At 34.8% G+C, this 18,349-nt stretch overlaps 1 protein-coding gene across 2 annotated transcripts in view; it reads right to left on the bottom strand.

Moving 5' to 3' along the window:
- Positions 1–18,349, bottom strand: part of DNAJC1 (DnaJ heat shock protein family (Hsp40) member C1) — a 208,207-nt gene that overhangs the window by 101,418 nt on the left and 88,440 nt on the right. For both annotated transcript variants that reach the window (XM_045787267.2, XM_045787258.2), the window contains one exon: positions 17,651–17,741. In XM_045787267.2, the coding sequence (XP_045643223.1) occupies positions 17,651–17,741 (91 nt within the window). The remainder of the gene's footprint in view (positions 1–17,650; positions 17,742–18,349) is intronic.

The following is an 18,349-nucleotide window of genomic DNA, read 5'->3' as shown; positions in this document are numbered from 1 at the left end:
TGAAGGGGGTTAAAAAACAATTATAATTGCTTTGCTATAAATAGCTAGCTGTTCTATTGTGCATTAGCTACTGTATTGTTTTTAAATGAAACTCAGAGATACTAATGAGATGATGATCACAATATAACCACCATGTCAATTTGTATGTATCTTTAGTTTTCAAAGTACTTTTTATGAAACATTTCATGTTTTCATAATGACACAATGAAAAAAGCCTGATCATAATAGTGACATAATATTGGGCAAGTAACTTAACCCTTAGAACAAGTGTCTATTTTCTCATCTGTAAAAGAAAGCTAAATCTAATCTTACAAAGTTGATATGCGGAAAATGATATAACCCTAACATACTATTTGGTGCAAAAGTGGCTCTCAATAAATAGTATATACATTCATCTTTTCAATATTTTAACAAACGCAAAATCTAATCTGATGGCATCAGGGGTAGTTATCAATAGATGGCTATCAACTGGCCTGTTCATTAAAGCCCTTTTGATTAGAGTCAATATTGAGAAGCAACTCTATTCTTAATTGCTATAGTCAAATTCCATATAGTCAAATTTCTTATAATCATATCTTCACCACTGTGTGTGCATGTATGTGTTCACATATCCTCTAATGCTGATGTAGTAAAATTAATACAATATTGTCATAGAAATAGATAAATTCCTAGGACAGAGAATCCATACACATTTCAATTCAGTGGGAAAAGGATTTAATAAATGATGCTGGCACAACTGAATATTCATTTGAAAGAAAACTGGACATAACCTTACACAATACACAAAAATAAATTCCAGTTAGACAAGAGACTTGACTTTAAAAACCCAAGAAATAAACATCTTGCGAAAAGAAATCTAAAAAACTACATGTACTATTTAAAGGATGAGGAAATCCTAACTAAAATGGAAATATAGATGCCATAAAAAAGATGAAGGACAGAATAAACAAATGAAGAGAGAAATAATACATTTGAAAGGAATATCTACAATTCAGAGTACAGACGACTGATCTACAGAACACATAAAGAGATATTATATATTGACAAGAGGACAAGCACCCAACAGAAAAAATGGGCAAAAGTCACAAAAGAACAAATCCAAGTGACCAAGAAACAAGATACACCCTGTAAAGGTTAAAGAAATGCAGTTTGAATTAATAACATGATATGATTTTATACCTATCATATGGGCAGAAATCTAAAAATCTAATAAAGGGTACTGTTGGCAGGGAAAGGGCCATCTCTACATTGGTGGTAGAAATGTGAATTATTATATTGCAGCCTTTTTGGGAAGTGATCTAAGAGAACCTGTTAAAATTAAAAAAAAATTTTTTCTCCAGCAATTCCCTCAGAAATAAAAGCATTAAAATGTAATTGTATGTAAGTACATGGGTATGTATGTATGTCTGTATGACTATTTGTTATTCATAGAGATACAAAACTGTTAAAATAGTAAATGTATATTAATAGGAGAATGGCTGAATAATTGTTGATGAGGTATCTATACTAAGGAATATTAAATTATCATCAAATGATACTGAAGTAGAGCTATCCCAATTGACTTACAGAGATTTTCATGAGTTCGAGTAATAAAAGCAAGATGGAGAAAAGCATATAAGATTCTCTATTTGCAAAACAAAATAAGGCCTCTTCAAACCTCTACATGTGCTTATATATATATATTCAACCTGAATGCATTTTCATATTATTATAAAAGCATGGAGAAAAATATGGATGATACCTACGAGGTATATAGGGGGTAGAGATAAAGAAAAGAGGAAGCGTAGAGACAGTGAAGGAAAAGAGAAGGAACATATCACTAAAAAATTAATATATATGAATGTATACTTATATATTTTTACAAAGTTGTAGATACAAATATAAAAACAAACCTTGAAGATTATACAAGATAAATCTATCTGAAAATACAATTTCTAAAACCAATAAACCCACAGCTTATAAATATTCACTGATTTCTTGCTACTTTACTAATATAAGGCTAAGACTGTAGCATCTAACATTCTGCACTTGGCAAAATCTTTCATATATTGAAAAATATGTGTTTTCAAAATATGTCTAAGGGAAAAAAAGACCTCTATTTGCTAACTACCCTCATCTTTCCTGCAGATTTCTAGTTTCAATAAACTCCATATAATTAGTATGGGCCCAGCTATCATGAATTTTGGCATTATAAACACATCCCTATTTATAGTTCATCCAAGAAACACAAATCTAAGACTTTTAGCAGCATGATGAATTTTATAGGGAAATTTTTGAGTTAAAGAAAAAATATAGAGTATTTTTGCTGGAAGAGTAAGTCCTTTTAAAAAAATTTTTATTTTATTGACATAATGTATTACTTGTTTCAGGGGTACAGGTCTGTGGTTCATCAGTCTTACACAATACGCAGTGCTCACCACAACACATATCCTCCCCAATGTCCATCACCCAACCACCCCAACCACCCAACCCACTCCCCTCCAGTAACCCTCAGTTTGTTTCCTGAGATTAAGAGTCTCTTATGGTTTGTCTCCCTTGGAAGAGTAAGTCTTATTAAAGTTTAGTAAGTTATAGGCTTCAAGTTAAGATAGATTGGTTTTTCTAATGACAAGCCTGACAAAGGCTAGAAACAAAAACTAGCCAACCAACCAACCAACCAACCAACAACGACAACAAAAATCAAACAAAATCCAAAATAAATCAAAAAAGAAGTAAAACCCATGATACCTTAAGTGCCTAGTGACTTTTTAAGAGAAATGGTTTCCTCTCAAAAGAAAAATTTATTCAATATGATTGTCAAAGGAATGAGGAATGAGCTAAATATCATTTTAAGGGAGTCCTTCCATTTAATGCTCTTATTCAACAAAATGATGCAGAGTTTGGGTCCAGGAACAAAAGCCAAAGAAACAAAAAAACTCTGGCATAAGTAGCCTACCTTCTCATATATTTGGAAACTTACACTAAACAATTCAACTAATAAGCCAGCTACTTAGATCAAATACTTCCTGTCACACATTGCAAAAGTGTTTATTATGCTAAGACATAATAAACCAGTGAATAGTAATTTGGGCTCTTTGACCATGAACCTGAGAATATTCTTTAGGTCTTGATTAATACTTATACCTCTACGGTTTTGAAAACAGTAGAAAAGAGTTTAAACTGAGCAAAGTCATAACATCTTAACTTACTACCTTCCTTTTCTAGCAGGCACAGAGAATTTCTGTTTGGAAATGCTCAAACAATAGTGCAGCAGATATAAATGAAATGTAATTTGGAAGAGGAGAAGGAAGGAAATCTTAATCAGTTTTGAGCACTGAGAAACTAGATTATGTCAGAAAAGTTATCAGAATAGTAAGGAGATTTGAAATCATGTCATTAATATGAAAAGTGGTAGAAAAATGAGAAAACAAGAAGTCAGAAAAACTAGGTTCTGTATCTTTAGTCATTCACCAATACATTATATTTCCTTCACATTACTTCTAAGTCTCCACCTGTAAAATGAAATATCTGCTCTACCTCACAGCAGAGTTGCAGAAATTACTTGACTTGCACAGGAATGTGCCCTAAACATTAAGGAGGGATAGAACTATGTGCTAAACTAAGCTCTTGATAAAACTCCCTTCACTTCCATCTGCTTCTTCCAGTATAGTTCCCATTCCTTCGACCTACTGGGGTCCCAAACCTTGAAGTCATCAATTTCCCCTTCTCTCTTACAACCTGTAGGAAATCCTGTCTCTAAATTCAAAATACATAAGAATTCCATTTCTTTACTTTTATCACTCTGATCCAAGTCATCACCATTTCTTGTCTGGATCGCTAAAACAACTCCCAACTGGTTGGTCTCCTTGTTTCAAGTCCTTGTTTCAGTCTGTTCTTAGCCTCACAGCGAGACTTCTTAGAACATGTATCAAATCATGTAACTCCTCTGCTCAACCTTCTTAGGACTTCCCATTCCAGAGTAAAAGCCAAGTTCTTAAAGTATAAGGCTCTAAGTGATTTATGCCTCCCATCCCCACCCCATTCATCTCTCTGACCTCATTTTAATACTCTCCAGCCTCATTGCTATTCCTCAAAAACATAAAGCTTTCAGGATACCTGGGTGGCTCAGTCGGTTAAGCGTCTGCCTTCAGCTCAGGTCATGATCCCAGGGTCCTGGGACTGGGTCCCATAAAGGGCTCCTTGCTCAGTGGGAAGCCTGCTTCTCCCCCTGCCTTCCACTCTCCCTGCTTGTGTGCTCTCTCTCTTTTTGACAAATGAAATCTTAAAAAAACAAAACAAAACATAAAGCTTTCATCTGTTGCCTTTACCTAAAACCCAATCCCTCACCTGCCTTGTTTACCCCCTAACCTCCTGTAGGTCTTTGCACAAATGTCTCTTTATTATTGAGGCCTTCCTTGTCCCTGCAGCAGGCCTGCCACATCCACATGTGTATATATACGTGTGCTCCCCACCCCTCTTCCTTGTTACTTTTTACCTCAGCATTTATCACTACTCGTCTTGTTGACTTTTTCTACATGGGCAAAATTCTTTTTTCTTTCTTTCTTTTCTTTTTTCTTTTCTTTCTTAATATTTTTAGATTTATTTGAGAGACAGATAGGGGGGAAAGGAGGAGGGAGAGAAAGTCTCAACCAGACTCCATGCTCAGTGGAGCCCTACATAGGAGCTCAATCTCATGACTCAGAGATCATGACCTGAGCCGGAATCAAGAGTCAGACACTTGACCTATTGTGCCACCCAGGTGCCCCACACCTAGGAAAAATTCTTATTTATTTTGTTCACTACTGAATTCCCAGTGCCTGGGACAACGTCTGGTGTTAAATAAACAGTGAGTGAGTGAGTGAGTGAGTGAGCGAATGGATGAAAGGAAAGAGAAAGAAAGAACGAATGAACGAACTCTCACTGTGGACAGATGAAAAAGCTCTCATTGTGGATAGATCTGGGACTAAAACTCAGCCTCTGCAATTTACTAGCTCTTTTGTTTAAAGTCCTTTACTGTTTTGTAAAATGGTAATAATGGTAATACTACATCTCATGAGTTGTTAATAAGGAGTAAAGAGATTAAAGCATATAAAATGATTAAAATGGTACCTAGAATATAAAGAACTTGTAAATAACTGTGCAAAAACATAGTATTCTCAAGACTTAAAAATTACTATCCTAATATACAACAAAGAGGGGAGTTCTGAAGAAAGGAAGAAGTCCTAAAATGCATATGTGGGCCAGGTGAAACAACTAAAGGAAAAGGTAGGTCAAAGAGGAACAAATTAATACATAATTTTCTAAGAATTTTATTTTCCCTTCCAATTAAAAATATTGCCAGATGAACAGAAAGCTTTGAAGGTAGGAGTAGTATCATTTATTCATTCACTCACATTTCATTCAAGTTTGTGAATTTACTATATGCCAAGAACAATGTACATTAAGAATACAGTACTGTGGGAACAGTTCTAGTTAAAAAGGATTACCTGAACTAGAAATTATGTGGCATCTAACCACTATATTTTACCTTATATTGCTTACATACCTTTGTATTTCCAGGCTTGTAAGATGGGTGATTAAAAAAAAAAAAGTCCCTAACACTGTATTAGACAATTGGTAATTTAAATGACCAGTGAATCTAATATAAAACTGACTGGTGAATCTAATATAAAACTATCGAAAAACTAGGATGGTGTCACCAGAGTATCATATGAGCCCAAATTAGTAGGCCAGGTTTTTGTTTTTCAAAATATTTTTCATAAAAGGGGAACAAGTCATAGAACTGACTCCTTATGAAGTGTGTCATATTACTTAGCTTCTCTTGATTTCTTTATTTTGAACACCAAAGTATTGCTTGAAGAAAATACGCATAAGCTAGAATCCACCTCATCAGTACTAATTTTGCCTTCTTATAAAGAATCAGTTATAAAGAAGCAAAGAAGTAAATGTAGTTGTTTATATTTAATTCTGGGGTACTATACTGTATCACAATTACAAGTATTTGATGCTTTTGTAAAGAAACTTTTAAAAAACCACTTTAAAAAAGTAATTCAAAACTTGCACTTCTAAAAAAATGAAGTAAAAGTACTTTTCCATACTCCTCCCCCTAAGAAAATGGAAAAACCTTAAATGTTACATATAAAACAAACACAGGAAGACTGATTTTTGAAGAGAAGACAGGCCAGCTAGGTATGGCAGGACATGATGACCACCAAGGTGGTGAGTACCCTCAGTTTCCTTGCATAATAAGACAAGCTTAGATAATAACTGATTTACACTTCAAACAAAAAAGGGACAAAATTGTGGCCAACCGTTTCTTGCCAGCAAAGGCTAACGAGAAGCCTAGACTTCTGCCACTGTGAGGCTGTAATAAGGCACCCCAACTTCCCTACCAGGGTGATGTGGAAAAGACTTTCTTTCCTGCTGAGAGGTAATAAGGATCCCCATCTCCTGTAAAATCAGTGATAGGGGTAGGGATAGTCTAAGCTAATGGGAAGCCTAGACCTCCATATCTACCCAGGAGGAATGAGGCATCCCTCCCCCTCCCTGCCTCGGTAGCTTCAGAGAAAGCCTTGAGGAGAGTCAGGGCTTTCACAACCGCCCACGAATAAAGAGACCAAACCTTCACAATTTTAGCAGAGGCCAGGTAGGGTACTGTAAGAGGCATTCTTGCCTATTCCAGCAAGGGGATAACAGTTGAGTGTTACTAGTGTAGCCTACTGGCAAGTGAGAGGTGTGGGTGTCCACACCTGCCCAACCCTAAGAAGATCCACAACCACTTTCTCCCTCAGCTGCAAAACAGGCTGTGGACTTCCTGCGTTTAACAGTGTAATAGGGCAGCAACTCTCCCCTTCCTTGGCTCAGCGAGAGCATTGTCAGAGAACATCAGCTAAGATAGTACACTTAAACAAGATTCAGAGTATTATATCATAATACCCCAAATACCCAACTTTTTCTTTTTTTTATTTAAAGATTTTATTTATTTATTTGACGAATAGAGAGAAAGAGAGCATAAGCATGAGCAGGGGGAGAGTCAGAGGGAGAGGCAGGATCCCCACTGAGCAGGGAGCCCCACACTGACTCTGACTCGGGGCTCAATCCCAGGATCATGACCTGAGCAAAGATAGATGCTTAACTGACTGAGCCACCCAGGTGCCCCCAAATGTCCAAGTTTAAATTTAAAAAAAATCCCCCTCATCATGCCAAGAACCAAGAATATCTCAATTTGAATGAAAAAGATAATCAACAAGATGAAAAAGAGATCCAAAGTATCTGACTAGGATTTTAGAGTAGCCATATAAAAATGGTTTGATAAGTAATAGTGAACATTCTCAAAGTAAATGAAGTAAAAAGTCAATAGGAAAGACACAGAAGAAATACAGAAAAACCAAATGGAAATATCAGGACTGAAAATGTGCAAACTAAAATTAAAAATTTAATGACTGAGAACTCAACAGAAAAATGGAACAGAGAAAGTAATCAGTTTACTTGAAGACAGAATGATAGAAATTGCCTAATCTGAAAAACAGAGGGGAAAAAAATATAGAATAGAGCCTTGGGGACTTTGGGGACTATAAAAACACTCCATTAAACAACAGCAGAATACACATTCTTTTCAAATGCCCATGAGATATATACTAAGCTAGACCATACTTTGGGCCATAAAACACACCTCAACAAATTTAAATGAATTGAGATCATACAGAATGGGTTTTCTGACAAAAATGGAATCAACCCAAAAATCGATAACAGTAAGATAACAGGAAAATCCCCAAAAACGTGGAAACTAAACAGCACACTTAAATCATCCAGGTATCAAAGAGGAAGTCTCAAGGAAAAAAAAAATGAACTGAATCAAATGAAAATGTATTGTACATAAATATGTGGGACATAGCCAAAACAGTGCTGAGAGAGGAATGTAAAGCACTATAAGCTTACATTAGAAAAAATGAAAAGCCTCAAGACCATAATCTAGGCTTCCACATCAAAAGCAAACAAAATCAAAACAAGCTCAAGAAAGCAGAAGGAGGGGTGCCTGGGTGGCTCATTTGTTAAGCGTCTGCCTTCAGCTCAGGGCGTGATCCTGGCGTTCTGGGATCGAGCCCTGCATCAGGCTCCTCCGCTGGGAGCCTGCTTCTTCCTCTCCCACTCCCCCTGCTTGTGTTCCCTCTCTCAATGGCTGTCTCTCTGTCTAATAAATAAAATCTTAAAAAAAAAAAAAGAAGGAATAATAAAAATAAGAGCAGAAATAAATGAAATAGAAAACAAAAGCAATAGGTAAAAAAAAAAAAATCAATGAAACAGAACTAGTTCTTTGAAAAGATCAATAAAACTGACAAACATCTGGCAAAACTGACCAAAAAAACAGAAGTTACCAGTATTAGCACTGAAACAGGAGAAATCACTACAGGACATACGGACATCAAAAGGATAAATTAGTATTAGAAACAACTATACACACATAAATTTGACAATTTAGATGGAATTAACCAACTGCCTGAAAAACGCAAACTACCCCAACTCACCCATAAAATAGATACATAAAAGATATTTGAATAAGTCCTGTAATTACAAAGGAAATTTAATTTATAATTTAAAAACTCCTAAAATAAAATATCCAGTCTTAAATGGTCCCACCGGAGAATTCTACCAAACGTTTACAGAATTAACACCAATTCAACACAGTCTCTTTCAGAAAATAGAAGAGAGATGCTTCCCAATCCCTTATATGATGTTAATACTACTCTGATACCAAAATCATTCAAAGACAGTACAAAAAGAGAAAACTATAGATCAATATCTCTCACATACGTGCAAAAATCTTTAGCAAAATATCAGCAAATAGAATTTAGCAATATATAAAAAGGATTATACACTATGGCTACATGGTACCTACTGCAGAGATGCAAGTCTAGTTCGATATTCAAAATTCAATCAATATAATCCACCAAATTAACAAGTAAAGAAATATCACATGATATTAATTGATACAAAAAAATTAACAAAATTCAACACGTAGTCATGATAAAAAACTCAGAAAACTAGGAATGGAGTGAGATTTCTTCAACTTCATATAAAGCATCTAACAAAAAAACCCTGTAGTTTACATACTTAATTCTAAAATACTAAATGGTTTCCATCCAAGGTTGGAAACAAAGGAAGGATGTTCTCTCTCACCACTCTTGTTAATGTAATTCTGGAAGTTATAGCTAGCAAAATAAGAAATGAAAAGGTAATAAAATGCATATAGATTGAAAAGGAAGAAATAAAACTATCCCTATTGTCATATGACATGATTGTCCACACAGAAAATTCAAGGAATCTGCATAAAAACTCTTGTAATTAACAAGTGAATCTAGCAAGGTTGCAAGATACATACCTACATATAAAAATCAACTGCATTTCTTTACTTGCAGTGAACATGTGGAAATTGAAATTAAAAACCCAATACCATGTATAATCACTCAAAAAAAAAAAAGAGAGAAACACTTAGATATAAATCTAATAAGACATGTACAGGATTTGTATGCTAAAAACCATAAAACACTGAAGAAAGAGATCAAAGAAGATATAAACAGATGAAGAGACAGACTCTGTTCATAGATTAAAGGACTCCAGATAGTAAATATTAATTCTCTCCAAACTGATATACAAGTTTAACATAATTCCTATCAAAATTTCAACAAGATTTTTGGTAGATATACACAAGATTATTGTAAAATTTATATATAAAGGCAAAGGAACTAGAATAGCTAAAACATTTTGAAAAAGGATAGGAAAGTGGGAAGAAACACTCTACCTGATTTTAAGACTTACTGTAGAGCCACAATTATCAAGACTGTCATATTGGCAGAGGGAGAGAAATGTAGACGAATGGAACAGAATAAAGAACTTAGAAAGAACCTAAGCAAGTAAGGCCAACTGATTTTTGACAAAAGGTGCAAAACAAATTCACTTTTTGAAGAATAGTTTAAAAAAATACTGCTAGAAAAACTGGCTGTACATTCATAGGCAAAAAAATAAACTTTAACCTAAATCTCACACCTTACAGAAAATTAAAAATGGATCATAGATTTAAATGTAAAACATAAAATTATAAAATTTTTAGAAGAAAATAAGGGAGAAAATATTTAGAATAGGGCTTGGAGAAGAGTTTTTTTAAATAACATAAAATGCATAATCTAAAAAATAGCAACAATAAATTGGATTTATCATTACTGAAAGCTTTTGCTCTGTGAATGACTATTAAGAAGATGAAAAGCTACAGATTGGAAGAAAATATTTGTAAACCACACATCTGACAAAGAAATCATATCTAGATTATATAAAGGACTTCCAAACTTAAAAAAAAAAATCCAATTTGAAAATAGGCCAAAGGCATAAAGAAAGAGTTTACTGTAGAGGACATGCAGATGGCAAATAGGCACATGAATGTTTCAACATCACTGGCCATTAAGGAAATGCAAATTAAGATCATGATGAGTTATCTCTACAAATGTATTAGAACAGCTAAAATAAAAAAGTGAGAATCCCAAGTGCTGGTAAAAGGTACAGAGAGACTAGATCTCTCATTTAATGCTAGTAGGAATATAAAAAGTTATATAGGCACTCTGGAAAATAATCTGGCAGTTTTGTTAAAACTCTAAACATAAACCTATCCTATGACCCAGAAATTGTACTTCTGGTCATTTATCTCAGATAAATAAAAAGTTCACAAAAAAAACCTCAGCCTATTAACAGCAGCCTTATTTGTAACAGTCAAAAACTGTAAACAACCAAAATGTTCTGCAATTGGTGAATGGTTAAACAAATTATGGTACAACCATACACAGAATAAACAGGTACAAACTATCGATACATGAAACAACTGAGTGAAAAAAAGCCAGTCTCAAAGGTCAAATATTGTATGATTCTCAAAATCATATTCTCTAAATCATATAGTCAAAATGACAAAGATAGAGAGATGAAAAATAGATTACTAGTTGACAGATACTAGAGATAATGGGGGAACAGGAGGATATGGGTACGATCATAAAGAGGTAGTGGCTGATTGGGATGGTGGTAACATAAATACACGCTTGTGATAAAATGGTAGAGAATTATATACACACTTTGTATCAATGTCAAGTTCCTGGTTTTCAGAATGGCACATAGGACCCTCTCTATACTATTTTTGCAACTTCCTATGAATCTATAATTATTTCAAAGTAAAAAGTTAAATAAAAAAGTAACAATTCAACAAATGATGCTGGGAAAACTAGATATCCACATGCAAAATAAAGAAGTTAGACCCTTACCCACTATGAAATGAAGTTCAAATGGATCAAAGACCTAACTGTAAGACCTTAAACTATAGTACTCTTTGAAGAAAATATAGGGCAAAAGCTATATGACACTGGATTTGGCAATGATTTCTTTGATATGACGACAAAGGCATAAGAGAAAACAAATTAGACTTCATGAAAATCAAAAAATTCTGTGCATCAAAAGACAATGTCAACTGAGTAAAAAGGCAACCCAAAAAATGGGAGAAAATATTTGCAAATCATATATCTGATAAGGGATAATATCCAGAATATATAGAGAACTCATAAAACTTAACAACAAAAAACAATCCAATTTAAAACTGAGTACAGGACTTCAATAGACATTTCTCCAAAGAAACACCCATCAGGATGGCTACAATAAAAAAAAAAAAAAAAAAAAAGCAGAAAATTAGTGTTGGCAAAGATGTCAGGAAATTGGAACCATTGTGCACTGTTGGTAGGAATGTAAAATGGTATAGCTGTTATGGAAAACAGGATGTTGGTTCCTCAAAAAATTAAAAACAGAATTGGGGTGCCTGGGTGGCTCAGTCGGTTAAGCATCTAACTCTTGATCTCAGCTCAGGTCTGTCTCAGGGTTGTGCCCCAACTTGGGTTCCACCCTGGGCATGGAGACTACTTAAAAACTAAAAATAGAATTACAGTATGATCCAGCAATCCCACCTCTGTGTATACACCAGAAGAACTGAAGCCAGGGACTCAAACAGTTATTCGTATACCCATGTTCATAGCAGAGTTATTCATAACAGCTAAAAAGTAAAAGCAACCCAAGTATCCACTGACAGATATTCGAATAGATAAGCAAAATGTGGTATAAACATATAATGGTATAATAGTCAGTTTTAAAAGAGAAGGAAATTCTGACACATGCCGTAACATGGATAAGCCTTGAGGACACTATGCTGAGTGAAATACGCCAGTCACAAAAGACAAATATTGTAATGATCAGCCTTATATGAGACACTTAGAGTAGTCAAAATCAGAGAGACAGAAAGTAGAATGGTGGTTGCCAGGGGTTGGAAGGAGGTGAGAATGGGGAGTTACTGCTTAATGCGTACAAAGTTTCAGCTTTACAAGATGAAAAGAGCTATGGGAGATGAATGGGGTGATGGCTGTAAACATTATGAATATATGTAACACCACGTAACTATGTACTTAAAAATGGTTAAGATGGTAGATTTTGGCTCCTGGAGGTAAGTCTCACAGTATGGTGGGAGTTCTTTGATTGAGGCCCCCTGGAGTTTTCAACTCTCAGAGTTGTCCTCACCGAGCCTCCAGCAATCCAGGGTTTATGGTTGGGGTTTTCCTTCCAGGTGCTGGTTCCTACAGCAGTTTCTACCCCTGATTCCTCTTCCAGTGTATGTGGAACAAATTAGTTTTGATCCAACAAGCAAGAATGGCAAATCGATATCTGGCTGAAATTCGGAAGAAGCTAGCCTAGACATAAGGATACTGAACCTGACAGCAATGAGAAAAATCTTACATTATCTTAGAAATTCTCATTTAATACATGGTGAACTGGATCTCCAACACTGAACATGATGCTCCTAACTGCTCATGATATACAAAGGAGTCTTTGTAGGCTGACCTCAAGAAAATCCAACATCATTTAGAGCCAGTTCCATTGTTAACAGAATCTCAGAGTATGATATGAATTCTCTAGATAACATGATTATAAGAATACTGATTTTTATACTTCAAGAATACTTACTTTTTAAAAAAGATTTTATTTATTTATTTGACAGAGAGAGAGCACAAGCAGAGGGAGAGGGAGAGGCAGGCTCCCGCTGAGCAGGGAGCTGGATATGGGGGTCGATCTCAGGACCCTAAGATCATTACCTGAGCTGAAGGCAGACACTCAACTGACTGAGCCACATAAGCGCTCCTACAACCAATTTCTTTATAAAATCATTCGTTTTTCCCATTCATGATATGGGCTGGTTTCATTATAGTACTTAGAATTCACAACTACTGACTTAGAATGAAACTCACATAATTAAAGAATGTATAATATACAACAATGAAAAAGTCATATTAATAAATATTCAACTTATTTAAACCTAAAACATAAAAATGATTAAATTTGTAATAAAGAAATAAGGGCTTCAAATTTTCCAAAGAGATATCACATTTTTTGCACAGACTCCCAGAACAATGGTATTTATTTTTAAGAAATCACCCTTTTTGTATTTCCCCCTTTGATATACCATTTAAATAAGACCACTACACCTTACTCAATGTATATTCTGGTACGGCCCTCTGAGGCAACTGCACAATCTCAGCAGTGGAGCAGACAGACTTGAGGGCAGATTAACAATTAGGTCATGAAAAACAGGCAGCATAAAATAGCTTCTGCTAATCTGCATGAGATGCATTTACTCAATTAAGCAGATGGAAATGTTATTATGAACTCAGTATTCCAATGATGGTCTTTAAAATTAAGAAGGATAGGGGCAAATGAAATGCACACTGGGGGATATGGGGTCTTTATATATTAATTCTAAAGTATACAATACAGAACACTGTAATGAAGTTAACAAAATTAATTAAAAGATTCTTTGCATGTAAACCATTAGAGACTACATTAAAAAATACATGACAGTTTCTGACATTATTAATAATGTGACTGTTCTTTAACATTCTTAATGTTGATACCATCACCTTTCACATACCACTGATATCAAAAACATGAGCATTAGAAGTATTATTACTCATGCCTGGTATGAGTATTGTTTTTAATATGCTTTTTGGTATTTATTTTTTTCCACTTTGAGGTTCAGTAACTGCAAAATTAGTGATGAATTTTCAAACTTTTTAAAAGATTACTATATATTTTTACTGGCAAACAGTTTTTAGATATTTATGTATTTGAAAATGTGTTTCTTTAATCATCTTTTTTATTAGACAATTAACAAAATAAAAATTATTAATCTGTTTGAAAATTTCTATCAAATGCTTATAACAAAAATCTTTGATTTTGTGAAAATGGTCATAAACTTTAAAAGGAATTTTTATGTTGTGATAAATTATCTTACAGTGTGATAAATATTTTATGCCTAACCCCTATTTTCTAAGTTGTAGTGTACATACTTAACCCATCATTACTACATAATTCTTATATGCCAAAATTATAACAATTAAGTGGTTTGTTACAAAAGCTACATAAAAATGATAAGCTGTGTCTATGAAAGTAATAAAATGTATATTCACCTTGACTCTACAGGTAAATTTTGGGTTAGTTTGATATTTTCCTCTTTTTTTGTAAATGTGATTCCCCCCTCCTTCTGACTTGACTTAAAAACCTTAGAAAAATTTTATGTAACAATTTTACTTGAAAACAATTACATAAATAGTACACTTAAGAGTTTCACTTATTTATTGATTTACTCAACATAATTAACAATTGCTATAACTTGAGCTTCTGTTTCAATCTTAGGTTTAATATAACAATAATAATTTTCCCACCCTTCCTCCCCAACATGTACCTTAATATGTAATCCTCTGTCATCCTAAACTCTTCCCTCTTAACATAAATCTGCTTTAAACAATGACATAGTTGACTTGAATATTATTATTATTTATTTATTTATGTGAGGGGGGGAGGGGCAGAGGGAGAGGGAGAGGGGAAGCAGACTCCCTCCTGAGTGCAGAGCCCAACTTGGGGCTCCATCCCAGGACCCCGAGATCATGACCTGAGCTGAAACCAAGAGTTGGATGCCTACCTGACTGAGCCACCCAGCTACAACTGTTGAAACTTTTTGAATTAAATTATGTGCTCTTTGAAACAGTGTTGTATACAGGATAGATTCTCATTAATATTTATGGAATTACATTAATTCATATATTCATCCAATATATCCATTATGTGCCAAGACACCATAGTCAATTCTGCAGACATAAAGATGAAAAAGAAACAACCCCTGTTCTAAAGCTGCCCAGACACCCGAGGGATTGTAATAGGGAGAAAAATGGACCCTTAAAGATGTCCACATTCTATTTCTGGAATCTGGCAATATTTTACCTTATATGGCAAAAGGGACTTTGCAAATGTGGTTAGGGTTGAGCACCCTGAGATGGGAGATTATCCTGAATTACCCAAATTTGCCCAATCTAATCACATGGGTCCTTAAAAGCACAGAACTTTACCCAGTTACGGTCAGAGAAAGATGTGACTATAGAAGAAAAGTCAGACATCACACATCTGCATTTGAAGATGGAGGAAGAAGAACACGATCCAAGGAATATGGGGGACCTCTAGAAGCTGGAAAAAGAATGCAGCCCTGCTTGGGAAACCTTGTTTTTAGCCCAATGAGACCCATGCTGGACTTCTGACTTACACAACTGTGAGATAAAAAATTTGTGTTTAAGCCACTAAATTTGTGGCCATTTGTGAGAGCAGCAATAGAAAACTAATACTGGTGGACCATTTAGCCCAGCATGTTTTTTTGACAGATGGGAAACTAAAATCCTCAAAGTCACACATTTAGGTAGTGGCAATGTACTCTTTCGTTTGGAGAGAACACAATGTTCTTTTCTCTTCTCAAACAATTGTCTGGTGCCAGGGTGAAGGCAGAAAACGAGGACCTTCTGAAGGGATATAGTTATCACCATTTTTCTATATATTAAGTGTGTGAATTGGATGCATGGTATACTAATACGACAGCTGCTCTCTTCCAGTTTGCTTTGGCTAAATTACAGCTGACCCTTAAATGACACAGGTTTGAACTGTGTGGGTCCACTTATATGCAGATTGTTTTCAATATATACCATACAGTGCTGTAAAAGTATTTTCTGTACCTTATGATTTTCTTAACATTTTCTTTTCTCTAGATTACTTTATTGTAAGAATACAGCATATAATATATAAAACATACAAAATATGTGTTAATCAACTGTTTGAGTTCCCAGTAAGGCTCTTAGTCAAGAGGAGGCTATTAGTAGTTCAGTTTTTGGGGAGTCAAAAGTTATACATGGATTTTCGACAGTGTTGGGGGGGGTGTCAGTGCTCCTAATCCCCATTGTTCAAGGGTCGAATATACTTATATGGGCTGCAAGAACAGCTTTTACTGTACACCCTCCTCAAAAGCACTCGAATTGCTTTGTGACACTATGTGTGCTGTGCGTGTGTGTGCATTTTATGCGTGAGGTGACCTGTTGTTAATTATTGTTGTGTTGTCTCCTGTGCCCAGATTGGTATCATGACACCATACACTTCTTTGTAAAATATTTTTTTAAGATTTTATTTATTTGTAAATAAATAAATAAATAGAAGAAATAGAAGCAGGGGGAGGAGAAGAGGGAGAGGGAGAAGCAGACTCCCCACTGAGTGGGGAGCCTGACTACATGGGGCTCAATTCCAGGATTCCCAGACCATGACCTGAGCTGAATGCAGACGCCTAACCAACTGAGCCACCCAGGTGCCCCAACAGCATGCGCTTCTTTAGGAATCCAGGTAGGTGGAGGGAAATGAAGTCTAAACCCCAAATACTCATATTGGAATTTTTAAAAGAATAGAGATTTCACCTCCACAAATTCAGTCAACAAGTATTTACTGTGGACCTACTATGTGGCAGGGTCTGTTTAAGGTATTTGGATAGACAAAGCAGTGAACAAAACAGATCAAGTCCCTACCCTCATAGAACTTACATTCTATTGGGAGAACCAGATGGTAAATTAACAAATAAATTAATGTTAAGTAGTGTTAAATGCTCTGAATAAAAATAAAGCAAAGTAAAGGGAAGAGTGTAAATATGTGGGAAAGATGTAGATATGGCAAAATTAGACAAGAAGACCAGGGCTAGGAAATGCCTTCTTTAACTGTAAAGTCAACATTTCCTAAAATCAGCAAGAACTCCCTTTAGTGTTCAATAGAAGACTTCTTTTCAACATACTGATAATTTAGTCAAGGGTTTCATGTTATAACAATACACTGATGAATGAAACAAAGTCTTTCAAAACAAAAATCCTTGATATTTCCAGGTTTCCCATTTGCTACTGTTTTACAGCAAGTTGAGTGATCAACTGGACAGACTTGGCACTAAAAATCAATGACAACTACAGCACTGGAGTATTTTAGGACTTTCTGGATTTTGGATGCCTCCTGGATTTGAAGAATTCTACGACCCCATGTTGATTTTATCTCTCCTCTGATACTGAACTGTGGGTGGTTCAATAATTACTAATATAATATTTTCCACATATAATACATTAAGGAAGTAACTCTACTTAGAGAATGGTAAAGAAAGCACACAACATTTAATTACTGCTGACTTTAAGGGAAAATCCCTATTTAAATAATCAGTTTTATATGATATTGTTAACACAGTAAGACAATGTTTAAAACTCACTTTGAAGTGTTTCAAGTTCAGCTCTGGTCAATGCGTCTTCCTTTTTCTTCAATCTTGTTTCTTTATATTTAGCATAAAACTCCCCAGCATCCTTAAAAAAGAAGTTACAAATAAATTAACACAAAAATCGGTTTGCTTTGACACTATTGTCCACATTGTTTCATTTTAAAGCAGTATATTCATTTAACAAGTAGTCTTCCTTTCTGTTTACGTTTTAAATTTTAGGATGAATAGAAGAAACTAAATAAATGTTTCTCTATGATTTTTCTCTCTTAGAGAGCTTATTTATTAAAGCCAGTAACTGCAGGAGTATAAATTTAAGTAAAGTTTTTTCTCTCAGGTAAGGAAGAGAGGACTCCTCTTCCTGTTTTCCACCACTGTTTATTTTCTCAATATTGTGCTACTGCATGGACAAAGAGCAGAAAACCACACTTGCTAAAATGAATTAAACAATTTGGTACAGTAAGTTATATTACTGTGACTAACAAAAGTACTAACACTATTTTCATATTAGTCCCTTAACTTCAAAAGATTTTCAAAATTTCTATATGCAAATCTGATTGTGAAACCTATATGGTCATTAGATACAAGTAAAGTTGTCATTCCTTCCACCACCCTTAGAGATTAGTTCCTATCACGGAGAGTTGGGGATTGAGGACAAATACTTAGGGGTCAAAATATAGTAGCTAAAGTCTCAAG

Source organism: Ursus americanus, chromosome 31, assembly GCF_024610735.1.
Source record: "Ursus americanus isolate L20-20 chromosome 31, mUrsAme1.1.p, whole genome shotgun sequence".
Taxonomy (NCBI): Eukaryota; Metazoa; Chordata; class Mammalia; order Carnivora; family Ursidae; genus Ursus; species Ursus americanus.
This window is presented reverse-complemented; position numbering and strand designations above follow the sequence as displayed.